Source organism: Bos indicus x Bos taurus, chromosome 17 (genome assembly GCF_003369695.1).
Source record: "Bos indicus x Bos taurus breed Angus x Brahman F1 hybrid chromosome 17, Bos_hybrid_MaternalHap_v2.0, whole genome shotgun sequence".
Lineage (NCBI taxonomy): Eukaryota > Metazoa > Chordata > Mammalia > Artiodactyla > Bovidae > Bos > Bos indicus x Bos taurus.
Genome location: NC_040092.1, coordinates 6,608,749 through 6,626,541, shown reverse-complemented (window position 1 = coordinate 6,626,541; position 17,793 = coordinate 6,608,749). Strand labels below are relative to the sequence as shown.

At 53.3% G+C, this 17,793-nt stretch overlaps 2 protein-coding genes across 3 annotated transcripts in view; one reads left to right on the top strand and one right to left on the bottom strand.

The window, feature by feature from the left end:
- The window catches only part of SRRD (SRR1 domain containing), a 31,168-nt gene extending 23,288 nt beyond the window's left edge, over positions 1-7,880 (top strand). Inside the window, exons 7-8 of the mRNA XM_027566450.1 lie at positions 215-857; positions 5,672-7,880. Of these exons, the coding sequence (XP_027422251.1) occupies positions 215-433 (219 nt within the window). The 3' untranslated portion in view covers positions 434-857; positions 5,672-7,880. The remainder of the gene's footprint in view (positions 1-214; positions 858-5,671) is intronic.
- Positions 491-16,752, bottom strand: TFIP11 (tuftelin interacting protein 11). Of its 2 annotated transcripts, none has more exons than XM_027566440.1 (13): positions 16,652-16,752; positions 14,848-15,065; positions 8,953-9,106; positions 8,505-8,661; positions 7,055-7,182; positions 6,552-6,704; positions 4,635-5,162; positions 4,413-4,519; positions 3,567-3,735; positions 3,005-3,248; positions 2,531-2,673; positions 2,021-2,186; positions 491-898 (listed from the first exon to the last, which is right to left on the bottom strand). In XM_027566440.1, exons 2-13 carry the CDS (start codon positions 15,054-15,056, stop codon positions 543-545), a joined length of 2,514 nt encoding a protein of 837 aa, XP_027422241.1. In that variant the 5' UTR covers positions 15,057-15,065; positions 16,652-16,752; the 3' UTR covers positions 491-542. The 2 variants fall into 2 exon arrangements, with proteins under 2 accessions (XP_027422241.1, XP_027422242.1); XM_027566441.1 differs by lacking the exon at positions 16,652-16,752 and adding an exon at positions 15,667-16,550 and having other exon boundaries at positions 493-898.
- Positions 16,753-17,793: the final 1,041 nt, after the last annotated feature.

The following is a 17,793-nucleotide window of genomic DNA, read 5'->3' as shown; positions in this document are numbered from 1 at the left end:
GTGCATCTCCTCATTGTTTCTTAATTTCCTCTGTTCTCAGTATCTGATCCAACTTATGCACTGTCCTTGGGGACTCCAACTCATTGCACTAAGCACTAAAAATACCTTACTCCTTAGTAACGTTGGAGTGATGAGTAGACCAGGACTCTAGCCCGGGAGGGTGGGGCTCACTGGGCCTGTGAGGCTTGTTTCACTTTTGCATCTTTCTGCTCAGATTCTGACAGGCCTGGAGGAGCTGGCGTTCCCTCAGACCCCAAGGTACATGGACGTGTTTAATGACACCTCTCTCCACTGGTTTCCTATACAAAAGCTAACACAGCTCCCCACGGACACTTGGGCGTTTCGGGAAGAGCCAGATTACCAGGACTGTGAGGACCTCGAGATCATCAGGAAGAAGACAGAGCCTCCCTGCACTGACCTGAGCTCGCTGTGAGGGGCCCGTGGCATAGGAACTGCAGGCGCCCTCTCACCAAGCAGCGAGGACGTCAGCTCTGCTGTAAGATGCTGTTTATTCCCCAGCGCGCCCCTGGCAAGCGCGCGGCCTACTTGGCCATGTCGATGAGGCTCTGCAGCGAGGTGGGCACCCAGGTCTTCTCGCCCTGCACAAACACCACGCCGCGGTCGATGTAGATGACGATGCGGCCGAAGGTGTACAGCTGCTTGCCTTCATGCCGCTTCCCGATGACCGGCATGAAGACGATGTTGTGCTCCTCGGCCTTGGTCTCGATGAGGTCCTTGAAGTTCATGGGCACGGCACTGGCGGCCACGCCGATGCCCCGCTGGGCCATGTTCTCAGCCTCGCGCCGCTCCTGCATGGCCTCGTACTGGAAGTCCTTCCTCCGTTCCGTGTGCGTGAGGTAGGCAATGTGCTCGCGCGCACCAGGCTGCATGTAGGCACCTGCGAGGCGTAGGGGTGGGGTCAGGGGCGGGGCGGGGTGGGGCGGGGCGGGGCGGGGCGGGCCCACCCACAGAGGCCCAGGCACCACCTGGGCAGGGGTAGGGGGGGTAGGGGGGGCGGGGGTGGACAGCTGGCTGCAGCCACGTTAGAATTTATGGTTCATGCCTAATGACCAGAGGTTATTAAACACTCAACAACCCTGACAGTCAATGAGCCTCTGTTCCCCACTTGATAGAGCTTTCACCCCACATGTCCCCAAAGGCAGCTTTCAGATCCCTGAAACATAAGGCCAACACAATCAATAGATATATCTGGGGGGCTGAAACACAGATGTTGAAGGGTCCCCAAATGCCCAGTGGTAACTGAGGGGTCCAGAGGGGAGAGTTCTAGGGGCTCGTGGTCAGGGTGGCCTAGGAGGAGGTCTGGGGTGTGAGAAGAGAGATGCCCACCAGTGTCCCGGGGAGGCCTGGGTGAGCAGAGGTCAGACACACGTTCACCTCACTAGACACAGTATAGGGTCTGTGTCATCCTGTAATAGGCTAAGCAGAAAGAACTGAATAGAAAGTCCAGTCCCAGCTGCCACTCTGTGGCCTTGTCTGTGAAAGACGGTTAGACCAGGTGCTCTGGTGGCTTTGCTTTGCGAGGTGAGCGCACTCTAACTCGGGACTGGCTGACGGGGCCCCCAGACCCACCAGGCAGCGGGACCTCCCGAGAGCTGAGTATTACCCAGGGGTAGGTGGTAACTGAACAGTCAGCTGCCGCCTCCTGACACCGGAGACACCACCTACGCTGAGCGCGGTCCACAAACACTAAGCCGGCGCCCTGGTCCTTACCGAGACCCGGAAGTGGGGCTTCGCTCCTGGTTTACAGGAGGGACGACGGGTTAACTCCTAAGTGTTAGAGCGGCCACCCAGCTCCGGCCCGGCAGACGCACCGAGGAGCCGCCAGCACGGTGACGAGGTGGACCCGGCTCACGTGAGCCTTGTTCAGGGACAGCGCTCCTCTCAGCCGCAGGAGACGGGGGGCAGCTGTGGGCTAAGTAACTACGTGGAGGGGCTGAGACGAGTCTGCGTCCTGGAGCCCCAGGTGTGAACTCTGACTCAGTGCGGGGCCCCCACTCACCGACATTGGAGGACACCGCCCTGTTCATGATGTCTAGAGCCTCGTTGAACTTGTCCTTGACGGACGGGTGCGCCAGCACTTGGTCCGAGAACATGGACTTCCAGCCCAGGTACCACTTGGTGATCTCCTCGTAATTGGGGCTGTTGCTCAGCCAGGAGCACAGCACCTGCCCAGAGGAGGCAGGTGAGATGCCAGGGCCCACCGCGGCGGCGAGCGGGAGCACAGTGTCCACCTGCTCGTCTGGGTCCCTGTCTGCAAGCTGGTGGCGCTTGCAGGGTTTCAGGGGCTGAATGGGGTCAGCTGGGCAGTGAAGGGCCCTGCATGTAGACTCTGCGCCTGGGCTTCCCACCCCCACCCTCGGGCCCCCATGTGGCAAGCGTTCAATAAAGGGAGCGCACTGTGGTCCTGCCTGTGCAGTTCCTTCTTGTGTGACCCCAGTCACCCCAGCTGTCCCCGGCTTGAGTGGCTCCTGCTGTCCCCCCGCACCCCACAAGCTGACGCGGGGCTCACCTGCAGCCACTTGGGGAAGAAGTGCTTTTCGAGAAGGCCCACCAGGCTGGAGACAGAGACCATCCCTTCCCAGTCGATGACCCAGTAGAAGGCGTCCATGTGCTGCTGGTGGGGGTTGATGACCAGCTCCCCGAGGCACATCCCTGGAAGAGAAACCCAGCCTCTCAGGTACAGCCACTGTGTCCGCCTTCGAGCTGCTGTTAAAGGTCGAGTTTAAGCTCTTGACGTGACAATTCTTAAAAACTGTTTCCTTCCCTAACCCAGAACTAGCTCTAAGTTTAGAATCCAGTGGGACAAAAGTTTGAGGACCCCTGTGGCTGCCCTGTCACCAGAGGCCCAAACCAGAGCTCAGGAGGCAGAGAGAGGCTGACCCGGACGAGGCAGAAAGGCCTGGGTACACTTGGGCTCCGGGCACCTCTCAGGGGACAAGTCTGGACGTGGCTGTGCTGCGGGTGTGTTTCCTCGGCTCCTTACCCAGCTTGGGCACAATGTTCTTGACCATGAAGGCCTCCCAGGAGCCGGGGGTGAAGACGTCTTTCCAGGGCTGGAGGATGAGCTTGGCCGAGGAGTCGCTGGGATGCCACTTCTGTAGGGCGCTGGCCAGCTTGCTGCGGATGGGCGAGTAGAGCGGCTCCAGGCGCGCCTGCATGAGTGGCAGCCACGGGTGGACCCACGAGTGGATGGGCACGGTGTCCGTCAGCGGGTTCCAGCTCTCCACCTGCAGGGGGAGCACAAGGGGCCTGAGTTCATGCAGCCTGTGGGGTGGGCAGACGATGCCCTCCTGGCTGAGCAAGAGTGTGGGGGGCCACAGTCTCCATTACATTCCCCCCAGACAAGGTTATTCACCCACCAGTATACCTACACTATTTGTATTAAGTCTCGGAAACAGTACAATTCTAAGTCATTGAAGAAACCAAGTATATGAATTCCCTACAAAGGGGGCTTCGAGGAACGGCTTTGAGGCTGGAGCTCACGTGACAGCCACTGAAGATAACTGCTCCCTGAGCCCCGGCCCCCCATCCCCACGAGGGCCCACCTCCTTCTGCAGCTTGGGGAAGATGAGCTGCTCCAGGATGTTGTCCAGCACCCAAACGGGGATGAGGGGCGCCCAGCTGTCTAGGAAGTCCACCATTGGGTCACAGTTCCTCGGCTGCCACTGCGCCACGATGCTCCGGACAAATGGCATCCAGACCTCCCAGATAAGCCTGCAGGCAGGTGGGTGGGGGGCTGGTTATACCCAGCTGGTCCCACTACCCAGGGCCCTACCACCCCCGCCCCCACCTCTGGGGCAGGACTGCAGACACCCAACAGCAGGGCCCTCCCGTCAGGAAACCATCGGCCGGCCCACAGCTCTCGTGGCTCCCACTCGGCCTCGGGGCGTTTCCTGGGTGTCCCTGCGTCCCTGGCAGGGCAGCTGCGGGCTCACAAGCCCCCAAGGGGTCGTGCACTTCCCCACCTGGGGCTCTACTGCAGAGCCGACCCCTCGCTTGGGTCTGGGCTTCAGCATCACCCTCCCGAGACCTGTACCTCCACCTGCAGAGCCGACCCCTCGCTTGGGTCTGGGCTTCAGCATCACCCTCCCGAGACCTCTACCTCCACCCGCACCCACACATGTGCACACAGGTGGCGCCCTTGCCATCCTCAGCCCGGCTGTATCTGTCCGCTCCCTGTTACCACCCACCTTGTCCCTTCCTGGAGACTGGTCCTGCCTCACTCCCGGGCGAGCCCAGCGAGGACAGGCAGATCCTCAGCGCACACAAGGGGAGGGCAAGTGGGTGGGCGAATCTGAGTTCCCAGAGCGGCGCCCGCAGGTGCCTGGGGCCCACACAGGCCGAGCCCCGCCGCCCGGCCAGGAGTGCTCCTCGGCCGCCCCCAGAAGCACCTGTGGAAGGCGTCCGCAGAGAGGTCCTGCCCGCCGTGCGACAGCAGCTGGTCGTTCTCCAGGAGGCTCTTCCACTGGGAGATGGTCTCGGTGCCGTAGGTGCAGTCCTGAGGAGGAAGACGGCGGCTGAGAGCGGCCGGCCGGCCCCTCGCCCTCCAGACCATCTGGAGCCCGGGCCGCCCCCAGCGAGAGGCTGCGCAGCGGTCTTCCCTGCCCGCTCACCTTGAGGGGGTCCCACTCCTTGAAGTAGTCCTTCATGAGCGGGTAGACGATGGCCACGGCCAGGTCCACGCGGTCAGACATCCGGTACTCCTCGTAGTACTTGTCCCGCAGCGTCTGGAAGACGCGGGCGCACTCGTCCAGGGTGAGCGGGTCGCTGCAGCCGGGCTGCAGGCGCCGCTCGCACTCCTCCACGAGCGCCAGCACCTCGCTCAGGCTGGCGATGGCCCGCTGCTCCTGCTGCAGCGCGCCCGCCGCCTTCTCCAGCTCATGCGTCAAGTTCACCACCACGTCCCGCTCGTACTGCAGCTGCCGGTCGTTGCGGATGATCTCCTGCTCCGTCAGCTCGATGAGCAGCTGCAGGTTGTGCTCCAGCTCGGGCAGCGCGAAGCCGGGCGCCCGGGCCTCCTTGCCGGGCGGGGGCGGCGGCTGCGCCTGCGGCGGGAGCCCGTCGTCGGGGACGCTGTGCTTGTGGCTGATCTGGCTGTAGCTGTAGTAGACCTTCTGCTCCCGGCCCGTCATGTCTATGACCTGGGGAGGACGGAGGGGCCCGCGGGTGAACGCGCGCCACCGCCCCGCCCCCACCCCTCCCCCACCCCCGTAGGACGCGCACCGAAGCCCGGGGAGGGCGCCACGCTCGAGGGAGCCTGTGAGCACTGCTCAGCGGAGCTGGGGAAGGGCTCAGCAGAGGCCCTGGTCCCGACCACCAGGGACAGGCGGACAAGCCCTCCCCTGGGGCCTCTGGACAGACCAGACGGAAAACTGATGACATACGAATGGGACTATGCTGTTGAGATCAAACTATTTTCATACAAGAGTAGAGGCTGTACCGATTAAAGCAGGCAATAAAACAACAAACAGTCAAAAATATCTTGGTAAAAAATGCACATTTCAACAAAAAGACCTGAAAAGATCTACATCACAGGTGTGAAAACTGGTCATTATGGGAAATAACGTTAATACTTTTGCCTCCGTTTCGCAGTTGTCTAACAGGTGCTGCGTACTGCGTGTAGTAAGAGTTGCTCTGTTCTGTTTTTCAGCATAAAAACGTGAAACACACAAAACCCACAAAGGCAACCAAGGACATGAGGTGATTTCGGTGTCTGGGGACTGAGGAATGAGAATGGATGGTACTGAACCCAAGTATCGCCATCTCTTGAGCCACGACCACGACCCGGGACCCGCTGAACTGGAACCCCCAGGAAGACGTTCACCTCCGCTCCAGCCCTCGGGCCCGCCCAGACCCATGGCCGCAGAGGCTCCAGCTGCAACCCAGACGCCTCACTCCCTGCCAGGTCCCCAGCTGACCTGACACCTGACCTTGGAGAACCCAATGAACTCTCAGTTCTGTGACACACACTGACCTCCTGCAGCAGACACCTGTCACCTCTGTCCCCTGGGGCGGTGACGGGAAAGCCTCTCAGTCTGCACATGCCCAGGGCCGAAAATCAAGTCACCATAAGAGGCCACGCGGGGATGCCCGGAGGGCCCCTTCTGGTCAGAGACTGAAAGATCTTCCAGTGCTTGAACTTGGCAACTCCACTTCTAGGAATCGAGCCTTAAGAACTGTCCCCAGCACAGACAAGGCTTTACGCGCAAAGCAACCTGCCCCAGACGGACCCAGAGATGTTCAAGGTCTGCCACAGAACAGCAGAACTGGCAGCCCCAGAAAGCTGGGAACGTCAGTCAGTTCAGCCCTGTCGTGTCGGGGAAGGCGGGGGAGGGCGATGACCAGCCTGAGTGCAGGGAATGGACAGAGGCTGCTACACACGATTAAAGCACACGCACACACCCTCCCGCCCCCTGCACAGAAGGCCCGCAGGAACCTTACGAGCCAGTGCTCCGTGACCGCCTCTGCTGCATGGGGTAACTGCGTGTCTCCCAGACCCCCATCCAGGGCTGGCATCTATGGGCACCTACCTTGACCTGAGAAAGCTCCTTCTGGGGAGCGGTGAGCTTCTTGCTAATCCTGCCCTTGGCTTTCAGCTCTTCCACGGTCTTGTAAGAATACTTGGGCTTCTTCTTGCTTCCGCTGGGGTCTTTCCTCCACTGGCTCAGCTCCTTCTGAAATTCCTGAGTCAGAGGGGCAGGGTCCATCAGAAGACGAAAGGGCCGCTGAGACCTCCACACGGTTCTGTGCTGAGGACGGTGCTGTCTGACGCTGACCCCTCCGAGGAGGCTGCCTGACACCCACTCCCCACTACAAAGGAGAGACCCTGTCCCCACACCCCCATTTCTGACCACACTGGTTACTCGTGTACTCTGTTCCCTGTTGATGGCGGGACACCAGCCTCTGGCCCATACTGGTGCACAGTGTGAGCTCAACCCCTGAACCCCCAGAAGCTGGCTGAGCAAACAAACGAGCAGACAGACCAACCCCAACCGACCGGCGCACAGGACAGCCGGGCCGCCTCCCGACCCACCTCCTCGGCCTCTTCTTCCGAGTCGACCACGGGGAAGTCCTGCAGGGACTGGGTGGTGCGCTCCGAGCCGTACGCCCCCACCGCACCTTTGCCCTTCCTCTGCTTGGCTTCGATTGGGTTAATGATGCCTGATGAATTTCAGAGAGACAGACTTGCGGTCACTGCCATCGTGTGGGTGCGCCACTCGCGGAGACCCGCTCCCTGGTCCTTCCATGGGACAGCACGCTGCCCGGAAGGGGAGCTGCTCCTGCACGCCCCACGTGGTCCTGCTGCCGATACCACAGAGCAATGTGCCAACAGGAGCGCATGCAGGCCCTGAGCGCGGGTCCGCTTCCACCGCGGTCACTTACTTAGCGGACGGGAGTATTTATAACTGACCCTGGCCTACCCTGTTCACCTGGAGGCCGATTACTACGGGAAGGATATGTTGATTCTGACTAAAGAGAGGGGGAACCGCCATTTAAACTCCATCTGTTTTCTTATTGTATTGTATATATACACAGGCTTCCCTGGTGGCTCAGCTGGTAAAGAATCTGCCTGCAATACAGGAGACCAGGGTTCGATCCCTGGGTCAGGAAGATCCCCTGGAGAAGGGCATGGCAACCCACTCCAGCATGCTTGCCTGGAGAATTCCAGAGACAAAGGAGCCTGGTGGCTACAGTCCATGGGGTCACAGAGTCGGACACAACTGAGCGACAATCACTCATCACTCGTGTATTACATTTGTATAATATTTCATATTGGTAGTTCCTATCTCCTATGCTTGCTTTGCTCATACTATGCACCTTGGAAATAAATGCATTTTTCTTTTTAAAAAGTTTACAAACAGGACTACAGCATTTCTGTGAAGAACTGCCCCCACCCCGAACTTCCCACCACACCCTTTCCAGCTCGTACTGTTGAGCTCCCAAATAGAACAGCCTTCACTCTCATTCCAGGCCACCTTTCCAATCTTCACTCAGGTCCATGAATGTTTCATGCAGCTAAGTTACCTATCCTGCCCCTTTGTGAGCAGAGCCCAGGGACAGTAACAGGAACAAGGAGAGGGGGCTGTGGTGTGGAGACCGCTTCCAGAATAAGGAAGCTGTGGGGGCTGACAGGGGCAGGAGTTGTCAGCTAACCCAATCCCTGCCAATCTCCTAAACTGTAGCTTATCTACAACCTAGGAGAAATTGTCTGATTTTTAAACACTGGCAACTGATCTGACTTTTTAGAAACACTGGGCAGGCCAGAAAGCAGCTTGTTTTCAGCCCATCAGGCTGTATTAAGCCCGACCACTCCCTCATGCTGAAATACGGCATTTTATGTAACTTGAGTTTTGATAAAGTGCGAAGCTTAGAGCACCACTGTCACACGCTGGCAGAAAAGCAACAAAGCAGAGAAAAGGCAGAGCGCGCCCCTCCCTGCCCCTGCCTGCCCACCCCGAGCGCCCACGGGCAGGGCACCACACCTTGAGCGTTCTTCCCCAGGCCCCTTCCAGGTACGTAGCCCATTTTCTGAAGAAGCTTCTGTCCGATTCCTTTTGTGTGTCTTTCCCAGCTGCCAAAATCCATGAAAGACTTGGTTCCTCCTGCAAAACCCTTCTGGCTGGGCTTAAAATTGCCACCCTGAAAACAAAGAAGGAAAAACCTAAGCAAGCAAGCTTGGCTGATGGGACCATGGCCGGGCAGTCACAGAGCACTGTGAGAAGTATCCTATAAACCACAAGGACACCAGTGATGTCTCCGGACAGAGCAAAGACTGCCTGGTACAGCCACCCCGCGGAAAACCTGCTCCCACAGGGAGAGGCCCACACGACCGGCCTCCAGCAGAAAGCCCCCGCCCCTCAGCAGATGCCAGGGCCACAGCGACCTTCTGGGGACATTACTAAGGTCACAGCCCTTCAATAAAGATGCTACCGTTTTTAATTTCTTCGGTCCGAAATCCTTAGGAAATTCATCCTGCTTCACGGGTTTCTCTTCATCATCGGAGTCCTCCAGCTCCGCCTCCTCTGCCACCCCTTTCTTGAGCCCCGCGCTGATGAAGTTGACAGGGGCAGAGTAGTCGCGGGCCCTGCGGGCAAACAGAAGGTCCAGGGGGTCTGTAAGAACTCTCTCAGGCCAACGTCATTGGCCCGAGAGCTCCTTAGAGCAGACCTTGTGGGATCCATTTTAAAAGAGCAGCGCTGACTATCCTCAGTGCCCCAGACCCGGCTCCCCTGTAATCACATTCGACACTTTGACCTGATGTCTCAACTCTGTGACTTCAGGCTTACCAATGACAGCATAGAGTTGACTAAAAATTCTAAGTATGATGTGACTGTCCACCCCTCATTTAATACATTAAAAAAAAAAAAAAACAAACTATAACTTGAGGACTTACCTGGTGGTCCAGTGGTTAAGAATCGGCCTGCCCACACAGGGGACAGAGGTTCAGTCTCTGGTCTGGGAAGATCCCACACGCCATGGGCAACTAAGCCCATGCGCCTTCTAGCCCATGCTCCACAACTAACGAAGCCGCCAGGATGGGAAGCCGATGCCTGGCAACTAGAGAGCAGCCCCGTCTCAGCTAGAGAAAGCCCACGCAACAAAGACCCAGTGTGGCCAAGAGTTAATTAATATTAAAAAACAATAACTTGGTAAATTCAGTTAAGGCAGGAAAGGTTTAAGAAATAAAGCCTGTTAAATTACTAGTAAAATGGAGGAACACATTCAAACATCAGTAATCATAATAACTGATGATAATAAACATAAATCGGAAGTCGTCAAACAGGAGATAGCAAGAGTGAACACTGACATTTCAGGAATCAATGAACTAAAATGGACTGGAATGGGTGTATTTAATTCAGATATATCTACTACTGTGGGCAGGAATCCCTTAAAAGAAATGAAGTAGCCATCATAGTCAACAAAGGAGTCCGAAATGCAGTACTTGCGTACAACCTCTAAAGTGACAATGACCTCTGTTCGTTTCCAAAGCAAACCATTCAATATCACATTATCCAAGTCTATGCCTTGACCAGTAATGCTGAAGAAGCTGAAGTTGAAGAACAGTTCTATGATGATCTATAAGACTTCTAGAACTAACACCAAAAAAAAGATGTCCTTTTCATCATAGGGGACTGGAATGTAAAAGTAGGAAGACAAGAGACACCCAGAGTAGCAGCCAAGTTTGGCCTTGGAGTACAAAATGAAGCAAGGCTAAGGCTAACAGAATTCTGCCAAAAGAACGCACTGATCATAGCAAACATCCGTTTTCAACAACACAAGAGACGACTCTACACATGGACATCACCAAATGGTCAAAACCAAAATCAGATGGATTATATTCTTTGCAGCTGAAGATGGAGAAGCTGTATACAGTTAGCAAAAACAAGACCAGGAGCTGAGGAACACATTACAAAATTCAGACTTAAATTGAAGTAAGTAGGGAAAACCATTCAGTATGACCTAAATCAAATCCCTTAATGATTATACAGTGGAAGTGACAAAGATTCAAAGGATTAGATCTGAAAATCTAATCTCCATGGATTAGATCTATGGATTGCCACAGATTAGATCTATGGATTGCCACAGATCTAATTAGATCTATGGATTGCCAAAGATTGCCATAGATCTAATTAGATCTATGGATTGCCATAGATCTAATTAGATCTATTAGATCTCCAATAGCCTCAAGAACTATGGATGGAGGTTCGTAACGCTGAACAGGAGGCAGTGATCAAGACCATCCCCAAGAAAAAGAAATGCAAAAAGACAAAATCGATGTCTGAGGAGGGCTTACAAATAGCTGAGAAAAGACAAGCAAAAGGCAAAGGAGAAAAGGAAAGACATACCCACCTGAATGCAGAGTTCCCAAAATAGCAAGGAGAGATAAGATAGCCTTCCTAAGTGAACAATGCAAAAGAAATAGAAGGAAACAATAGAATGGGAAAGACTAGAGGTCTCTTCAAGAAAATCAGAGATACCAAGGGAAATTTTTGTGCAAAGATGGCCACAATAAAGGACAGAAATGGTATGGACCTAACGGAAGCAGAAGATATTAAGAAGAGGTGACAAAAATACACAGAAAAACTATACAAAAAAGATCTTAATGACCCAGATAATCATGATGGTGTGATCACTCACCTAGAGCCAGACATCCTGGAATGCAAAACCAAGTGGGCCTTAGAAAGCATCACTACGAGCAAAGTTAGTGGAGGTGATGGAATTCCAGTTGAGTTATTTCAAATGCTAAAAGATGATGCTGTTAAAGTGCTGCACTCAATATGCCAACAAATTTGGAAAACTTAGCAGTGGCCATAGGACTGGAAAAGGTCGGTTTTCATTCCAATTCCAAAGAAAGGCAATGCCAAAGAATGCTCAAACTACCACACAATTGCTCTCATTTCACATGATAGCAAGGTAATGCTGAAAATTCTCAAAGCCAGGCTTCAGCAACATGTGAACCGTGAACTTCCAGATAGTCAAGCTGGATTTAGAAAAGGCAGAGGAACCAGAGATCAAATTGCCGACATCTGCTAGATTATAAAAAAAGCAAGAGAGTTCCAGAAAAAAACATCTACTTCAACATTATTGATTACACTAAATCCTTTGTTGTGGATCACAACAAACTCTGGAAAATTCTTAAGAGACAAGAATACCAGACCACCCAACCTGCCTCCTGAGAAATCCGTACACAGGACAATAAGCAACAGTTAGAACTGGACATGGAACAGTGGACTGGTTCCAAACTGGGAAAGGACTATGTCAAGGCTGTATATTGTCACCCTGCTTATTTAACTTTTGTGCAGAGCACATCATGCAAAATGCCAGGCTGGATGAAGCACAAGCTGGAATCAAGATTGCCGGAAGAAGTATCAATAACCTCAGATATGCAGCTGACACCACCCTTATGGCAGAAAGTGAAGAGGAACTAAAGAGCCTCTTGATGAAGGTGAAAGAGGACTGAAAAAGTTGGCTTAAAACTCCAGCTTCAAAGCTTAAAACTCAACAATCAGCTCTTAGGAGTAATGGAAATAAAAACAAAAATAAACAAATGGGACCCAATTAATCTCAAAAGCTTTTGCACAGCAAAGGAAACCATAAACAAAATGAAAAGACAACTCACAAACTGGGAGAAAATATTTGCGAAAGATGCGACCAACAAGGGATTAATCTCCAAAATCTACGAATAGCTCAGGCAGCTCAATATTTTTTTAAAAAACCCAATCACAAAAGGGGCAGGAGCCCTAAATAGACATTTTCCCAAAGACACACAGCTGGCCAAGAGGCAACTGAAAAGAAGCCTGACACTGCTAGTAAGAGAAATGCAAATCAAAACTTCAGTAAGTATCACCTCACACCAATCAGAATGGCCATCATCAAAAATTCTACAAACAACAAACGCTACAGAGGGCGGGGAGGAAAGGGGAGCCCTCCTGCACTGCTGGTGCCGCCACTGTGGAGACGGGATGAGATGCCCTAGAAGACTAAAAGCAGAGCCACCGTTCGATCCAGCAATACCACTGCTGGGTACATATCGTGGGAAACCATGACTTGAAAAGATACGTGCACCCCACGACCTCCCGGGTGGTCCCGTGGTTAACAGTCAGCCTCGTGATGCACGGGACGCAGGTGTGATCCTTAGCTGCGGAAACTTAAATCCCACAAGATGCAGGGCAAGTCAGTCCTCACACCACAACTACGGAGCTAGACCCAAGGCAGCCAAATAAACACTGAAAGAGAAAGACACAGGCACGCCAGTACCCAGTGCAGCACCATCTACCACGGCCAGGACGCGGAAGCGGCCTAAATGTCCATCAGCGGGTGAACGGATATGGGGGTGGCACAATCACACACGAGGCAGTATTGCTTGGCATTAAAAGTGATGAAACAGCACCACCCGCAGCAGCACACAGGGGCCTCGCGACCACGTCACTAAGTGACCGTGACAGAGAAAGACAAACGCGTGGTGTCACTCATCTGTGGAATCTAACTTTTAAAATCACACAAATGAACTTGTTTCCAAGACAGGGACAGACTCACAGATCTCGAAATCAAACTTATGGCTGCCAAAGGGAAAATGTGGGGGAAGAGATAAGTTAGAGAGATCAGGGTTAACACACACTTGAGCATATGAAACAGACAAGGGCCTACCGTGTAGCACAGAGAACTCGACTCAACATTGTGTAACAGCCTATATAGGAAAGGTGTCTGAAAAAGAGCGTCTCTCCGTGTATGTATATGTGTATATTTATAAATAGAAGCACATGCATATAACTGACTCGCTTTGCTCTACACATGAAACACAACATTTAAGTAAACAATACTCTCCACCCCCACACCCCCCGCAAGAAATTTGTTTCAGACACTATTTCAAGTATAAAAATCAAATAAGAAAAGACACTTTCATAAATCAAAATCATAAATATAATACATTTAAGGGAGATTATATGAACGGAAAGTATATTAGCAATTTTATCAATCATTCTTAGAAAAGCTTGTGTTCATTAAATGTATTTATGAAAACTAAAATAGCTAAGAAATTAACTGTGTGAGATGGAAAGTACTAATTTTATCCGATCGCTTCAAGAACAGTACTTACAGCAAGTTCTTAACCACAGCTCCCCTTTGTATAAACTGGAGCTGACAGCTCTGTATTGTGTGGTTAAAGGGAGAGCGAAAAGAATCCAATGAAAAAGCCCGGGAATACTGCAACATAAGGTGATGCTTTCTAAAATGACTGACCTAGTAAATAAACATCCCTGTGGCAGTAAGATCCACAGAGGAATTTTCCCCTAAGAGATGCCATATGAGAGCCCAACTCCAGATCGGACAGACCCCGATTCTCACAGCTCAGCTGCGTGACTCGCCGCTGTTCCCTAATCTGTGAAACTTACCCCGTTTTACACCTGGTGCCTCTCTCAGAAGGTCAGTGAGACCATGCCTGTGAGGAACCCGCAGGTCCTGGCTGCTGTTACTATCTTATGATCGTACATTCCTGCCCTGTGATCCATACTGTCCACTGTTAACATTTCTTGCCAGATGAAAAGAGCCTGAACGGATCTCTGCTCCTTCTCCCCAGTCTCTTTTGTGAAAAATGTACAGTCTCAACGGGCTGGAGAATCCAGGCTTCAGGTGGGGACACGCAGACAAACCTCAGTCTGCTACACACTCTGCTCAAGCGTGCCGCAGCTCCCACACACGACTTCACACCAAGGGGGAGGCGGCTTTCAGCCTGAACCCCCAGCCTGTGGCTGCCCTCCCGGCCCAGTCTCCACCACGTATCCTTGGACACCGCCCGGGCCTCCTCACACAGCCCCGTTTCCACTGTGGCTTCACAGGGTCCTCTGCACACATACTCCCCACGCCATGTCTCACCCCGTCTGCACAGACCACAGTCCCCTTCTCTCCCTCTCCCCCGTCTCCCCACAAGACCGCTCACACCCTCCTGGATGCCCTGCTCCTCTCATCAAGGGGCTCTGCTCCCTCCTGCCCCCCACCAATCTTCCCTGACCTCCCAGAACAGGTCAAACACAAGGAAAAGTACCCCCCCTCCGGTCCTACGTCAGTTACAAACTTCCATTTGTAAGCCTGCCTCCATCCTCCGGGGTCTGGGCTCCTGGAAGGGAAGGACTGGGGCTACAGCACAAGGCTTTAGATACATGATCGCTCACTCATGATCGGTCAGTGAGAGAGCAGCGCTCTGTCCAAAGGAGGAACTGGGCTCCTTGGCTGAGGTCACAGCTAAAGGGCTTGGGGAGGCCAGGAGAGAAGCGTACTTAGCGGGGTAGCTCCCCAACGCCTGGGGAAAGCGGTCCGCGCCAGCCATACCGTTTGCCTCCAAAGCTGGGCCTCTCCTCATCCGAGTCTCGCTCTGCCCACACTCCGTAGGTGGCCTCTTCCTTGGTCTGCCAGTGGCGCTGCCGGTTGGGGTTGAATTCATTCTGGAGATCCCAGTCAGTGATCTCGAAGTTCTCCCGCTCGTCCTCGTCATCGTCCATGTGGCCTTCCCCGTCCCGGTACAGGTGGGACAGCGACATGGCCCGTCACTGAAGGGAGGCAGGGAAAAGGCACAGTCTGTGACAAGTCCTGGGGGCGGCAGCAGCAGGCTGCCCTGTTAGCTGCCACTCCCTGCTGCCCTCACAATTTCCCCCAAACTAAAATCCAGTGAAGTCACTGGTACAATTCAATAAAGCAGACGCTAAAAACGTATTTTAGAAAACAGGTACCAAAACAGAATAAAAAAGACCAGTCCCAACAGTCCATGTGGTTAAGCACACACTTCCTTCTCAATGTTGTCAAACATCACCCACACTCACATACACACAAACCACGCAAAAACAGCTTAAGGATGTTATTCTACGGATGGCTGCCTCACAAATGAGGCAAACATCTTCCTGGATGTTATTTTTTTCTATTGCTGAGTGAAGAGTTTCATCTGGACTTATAACAGCTGAGCAAAGTGATTTCTTTTTCTTAGAAAACACTTAAATATGACCCTCAGGTTTTCCTCCCCAGACAGGAACCTCTTTTGATTATGAAAAGGACCTTAAAACAGCACACGTCTGTGAACCCGATGCAGCCATCAACTCAGGGGAGCTGTGTGATGAGATTCAGCTGTCTCTTAAGTGGATTAACTACAGTACCAACCTTAGAGAAGGCTTGTGAGGCAGAATCAATGAGATGGCTCTTTCAAGACACTTAGCTCACAGTAACCGCTTGTTACGCTAGTCCCAGGATTAGGTCTATGGCCCCTCCTATTACTGGATTAGCATGGAATAAAGTGATGGTGAAAGCAGGTGCTGAAATCACACAGCCCGAGTTCAAATCCCCGCTCTACCTGGTACTCAATGCATGAATATTAAACGCAGACCAAGTGCCAAGCATGGGGCACCACAACGCAATGCATTACATGCATGACAGCGCTGGGACCTCCGTCTAGCAGCTGCCAAAAGCAGACTTCAGGGTCGGCCAACTCGCAACACTTCTAAGGCGAGTTCAAACTCTGGTCAGCTCCGTGGGAAAGTTTTCCCTACTTACTCTTCTCAACTCACTGGTGCAATGGTTGGGTCCTGCCGGTCCCAACGTCATACACGCGCAAAAAAGGGGGGAAATACTCTCAGAGGAGGAGGGGTGTCCCAGTCGCCGATCACCGCTGCCTCCTCGGGCACAGGGCATGGTAAAAAGCACGGAGCTGTCACGAGTTACAGAGCCCCCAGGAGGTGCTAAGTAAGCCCTTGCTGGACGCTTCAGGCCGATAATCTAACATAAGCATCAAGACACCTCTACGAGGGAGATACTGCTAGCGCCTTCGAACTTCAGACTTAAGTAAAGCGAGGCTGAGAAATTAACTTCCCTAGGTTCCACGGCTGGTGAGGCTGGAAACCAGGGGGAACTGCAGCCAAGGCTCGGCGTCTCCCTGCCGCGCCGTCCAGGCCCCGCGGTGGAGGATCGGTGTCCAAGTCGGCCCGGAGACCCCGAGCGGCCCCGCTCCCTCCCCGCTGCGGCCGCGCTGTCTGGAAAGGGGAAGAGCGACCGGCGAGGCCGAGGCCCGCTTCCGCGAGCCAGAGCCCCCTCTCCTACTGGCACAGACTCCCCCGCGTCCCCTGTCCGTCCACTCCCGGGCCCAGCTCACCTCTCTCCGGCTCAGCGGACCGAACTCAGCGCCCCACTCGGTGCGAGAAACGCGCCACTAAGGCGCCGGAACGCGGGTGCGGCGCACCAGAAATGACATCACGTCAGCGGATATGACGCGCTCGTTGCCATGGCAGCAGTGGGACGCTACGGTGGCTTTGGATTTAGAGCATTTGCGTTATTGATACGGTGAAGGTTTTCGCGGCCGAGAACGGCTAAGTGTTGTTTTATTGTTGTTGTTTTTTGTCGCGCCCACTTCGTGGTGACGCCCGCCTCTGACGACTGGTACGGACGTCGCCGAGCCACCCTGGCCGAGGGAGAGTCCTTTGTCAGCCTGAGATTCTAAATCTGCAAAATGGGGATATAACACTAGCTCCTGGGAGAGTTGTGCATGAGACATTTGCGGTGGGGTGGGGACGGGACATGACATTAAAATAGGAATAATGAAGGTCAAGACTGTCTCCTGGATCTTCGGGTCTCTCAGTATAAGCACACTCGTGGGCCCGGAGCGGTTGCCTTATACAGGAGTTTGATTAAGTGATGGATTAAATATAGGGCAAACTCTAGAACTCCCAAGTATTCTGCCAGGCAATCTCTGCATTCTCTTCCTTTCCAACAGGTTGGTAAATAAATCCGTTCACTGATCTAATAAAAATGTACCGAGCGCCTACAATGTGTTCAGCTCTGGGGATCAAAGGAACTGACAAGCAGGGACACTCCTAGAGAACCCCTCACCAGCTCTGGATTCCGCGTCAGCACACAGGCTCTAGAGTTCCAATCTCAGCTCCACCACTTAACTGTGAACCCAGGCAAGGCATTGATTACCTTTCTTGAAGCAAAATGGTTGCGATAAAATAGGTAAGCAATTAAAACTGTACCTGGTACATAATAGATGCTTAGGGAGTGTTAAATGCTAATTTTACCTTTTATTTTCTCTCACTCTATCTGTATGATGAAAAGACCTAAGCTCAGTTCAGTTCAGTTCAGTCGCTCAGTAGTGTCCGAGTCTTTGCGACCCCATGGACTGCAGCACACCAGGCCTCCCTGTCCATCACCAACTCCCCGAGTTTACTCAAACTCATGTCCATTGAGTCGGTGATACCATCCAACCATCTCATCCTCTGTCGTCCCCTTCTCCTCCCA

What these genes read in the sequence shown, in the direction of transcription:
- TFIP11 (XM_027566440.1), bottom strand. Translation starts at nt 15,056, where the DNA reads ATGTCGCTGTCCCACCTGTACCGGGACGGGGAAGGCCACATGGACGAT. An exon ending in GACCGAAGAAATTAAAAACG is followed by an intron (nt 8,662 to 8,952) that starts GTAGCATCTTTA and finishes CTTTGTTTTCAG; the next exon opens with GGTGGCAATTTTAAGCCCAG. An exon ending in AGGAGCTTTCTCAGGTCAAG is followed by an intron (nt 5,163 to 6,551) that starts GTAGGTGCCCAT and finishes CGTCCTCCCCAG; the next exon opens with GTCATAGACATGACGGGCCG.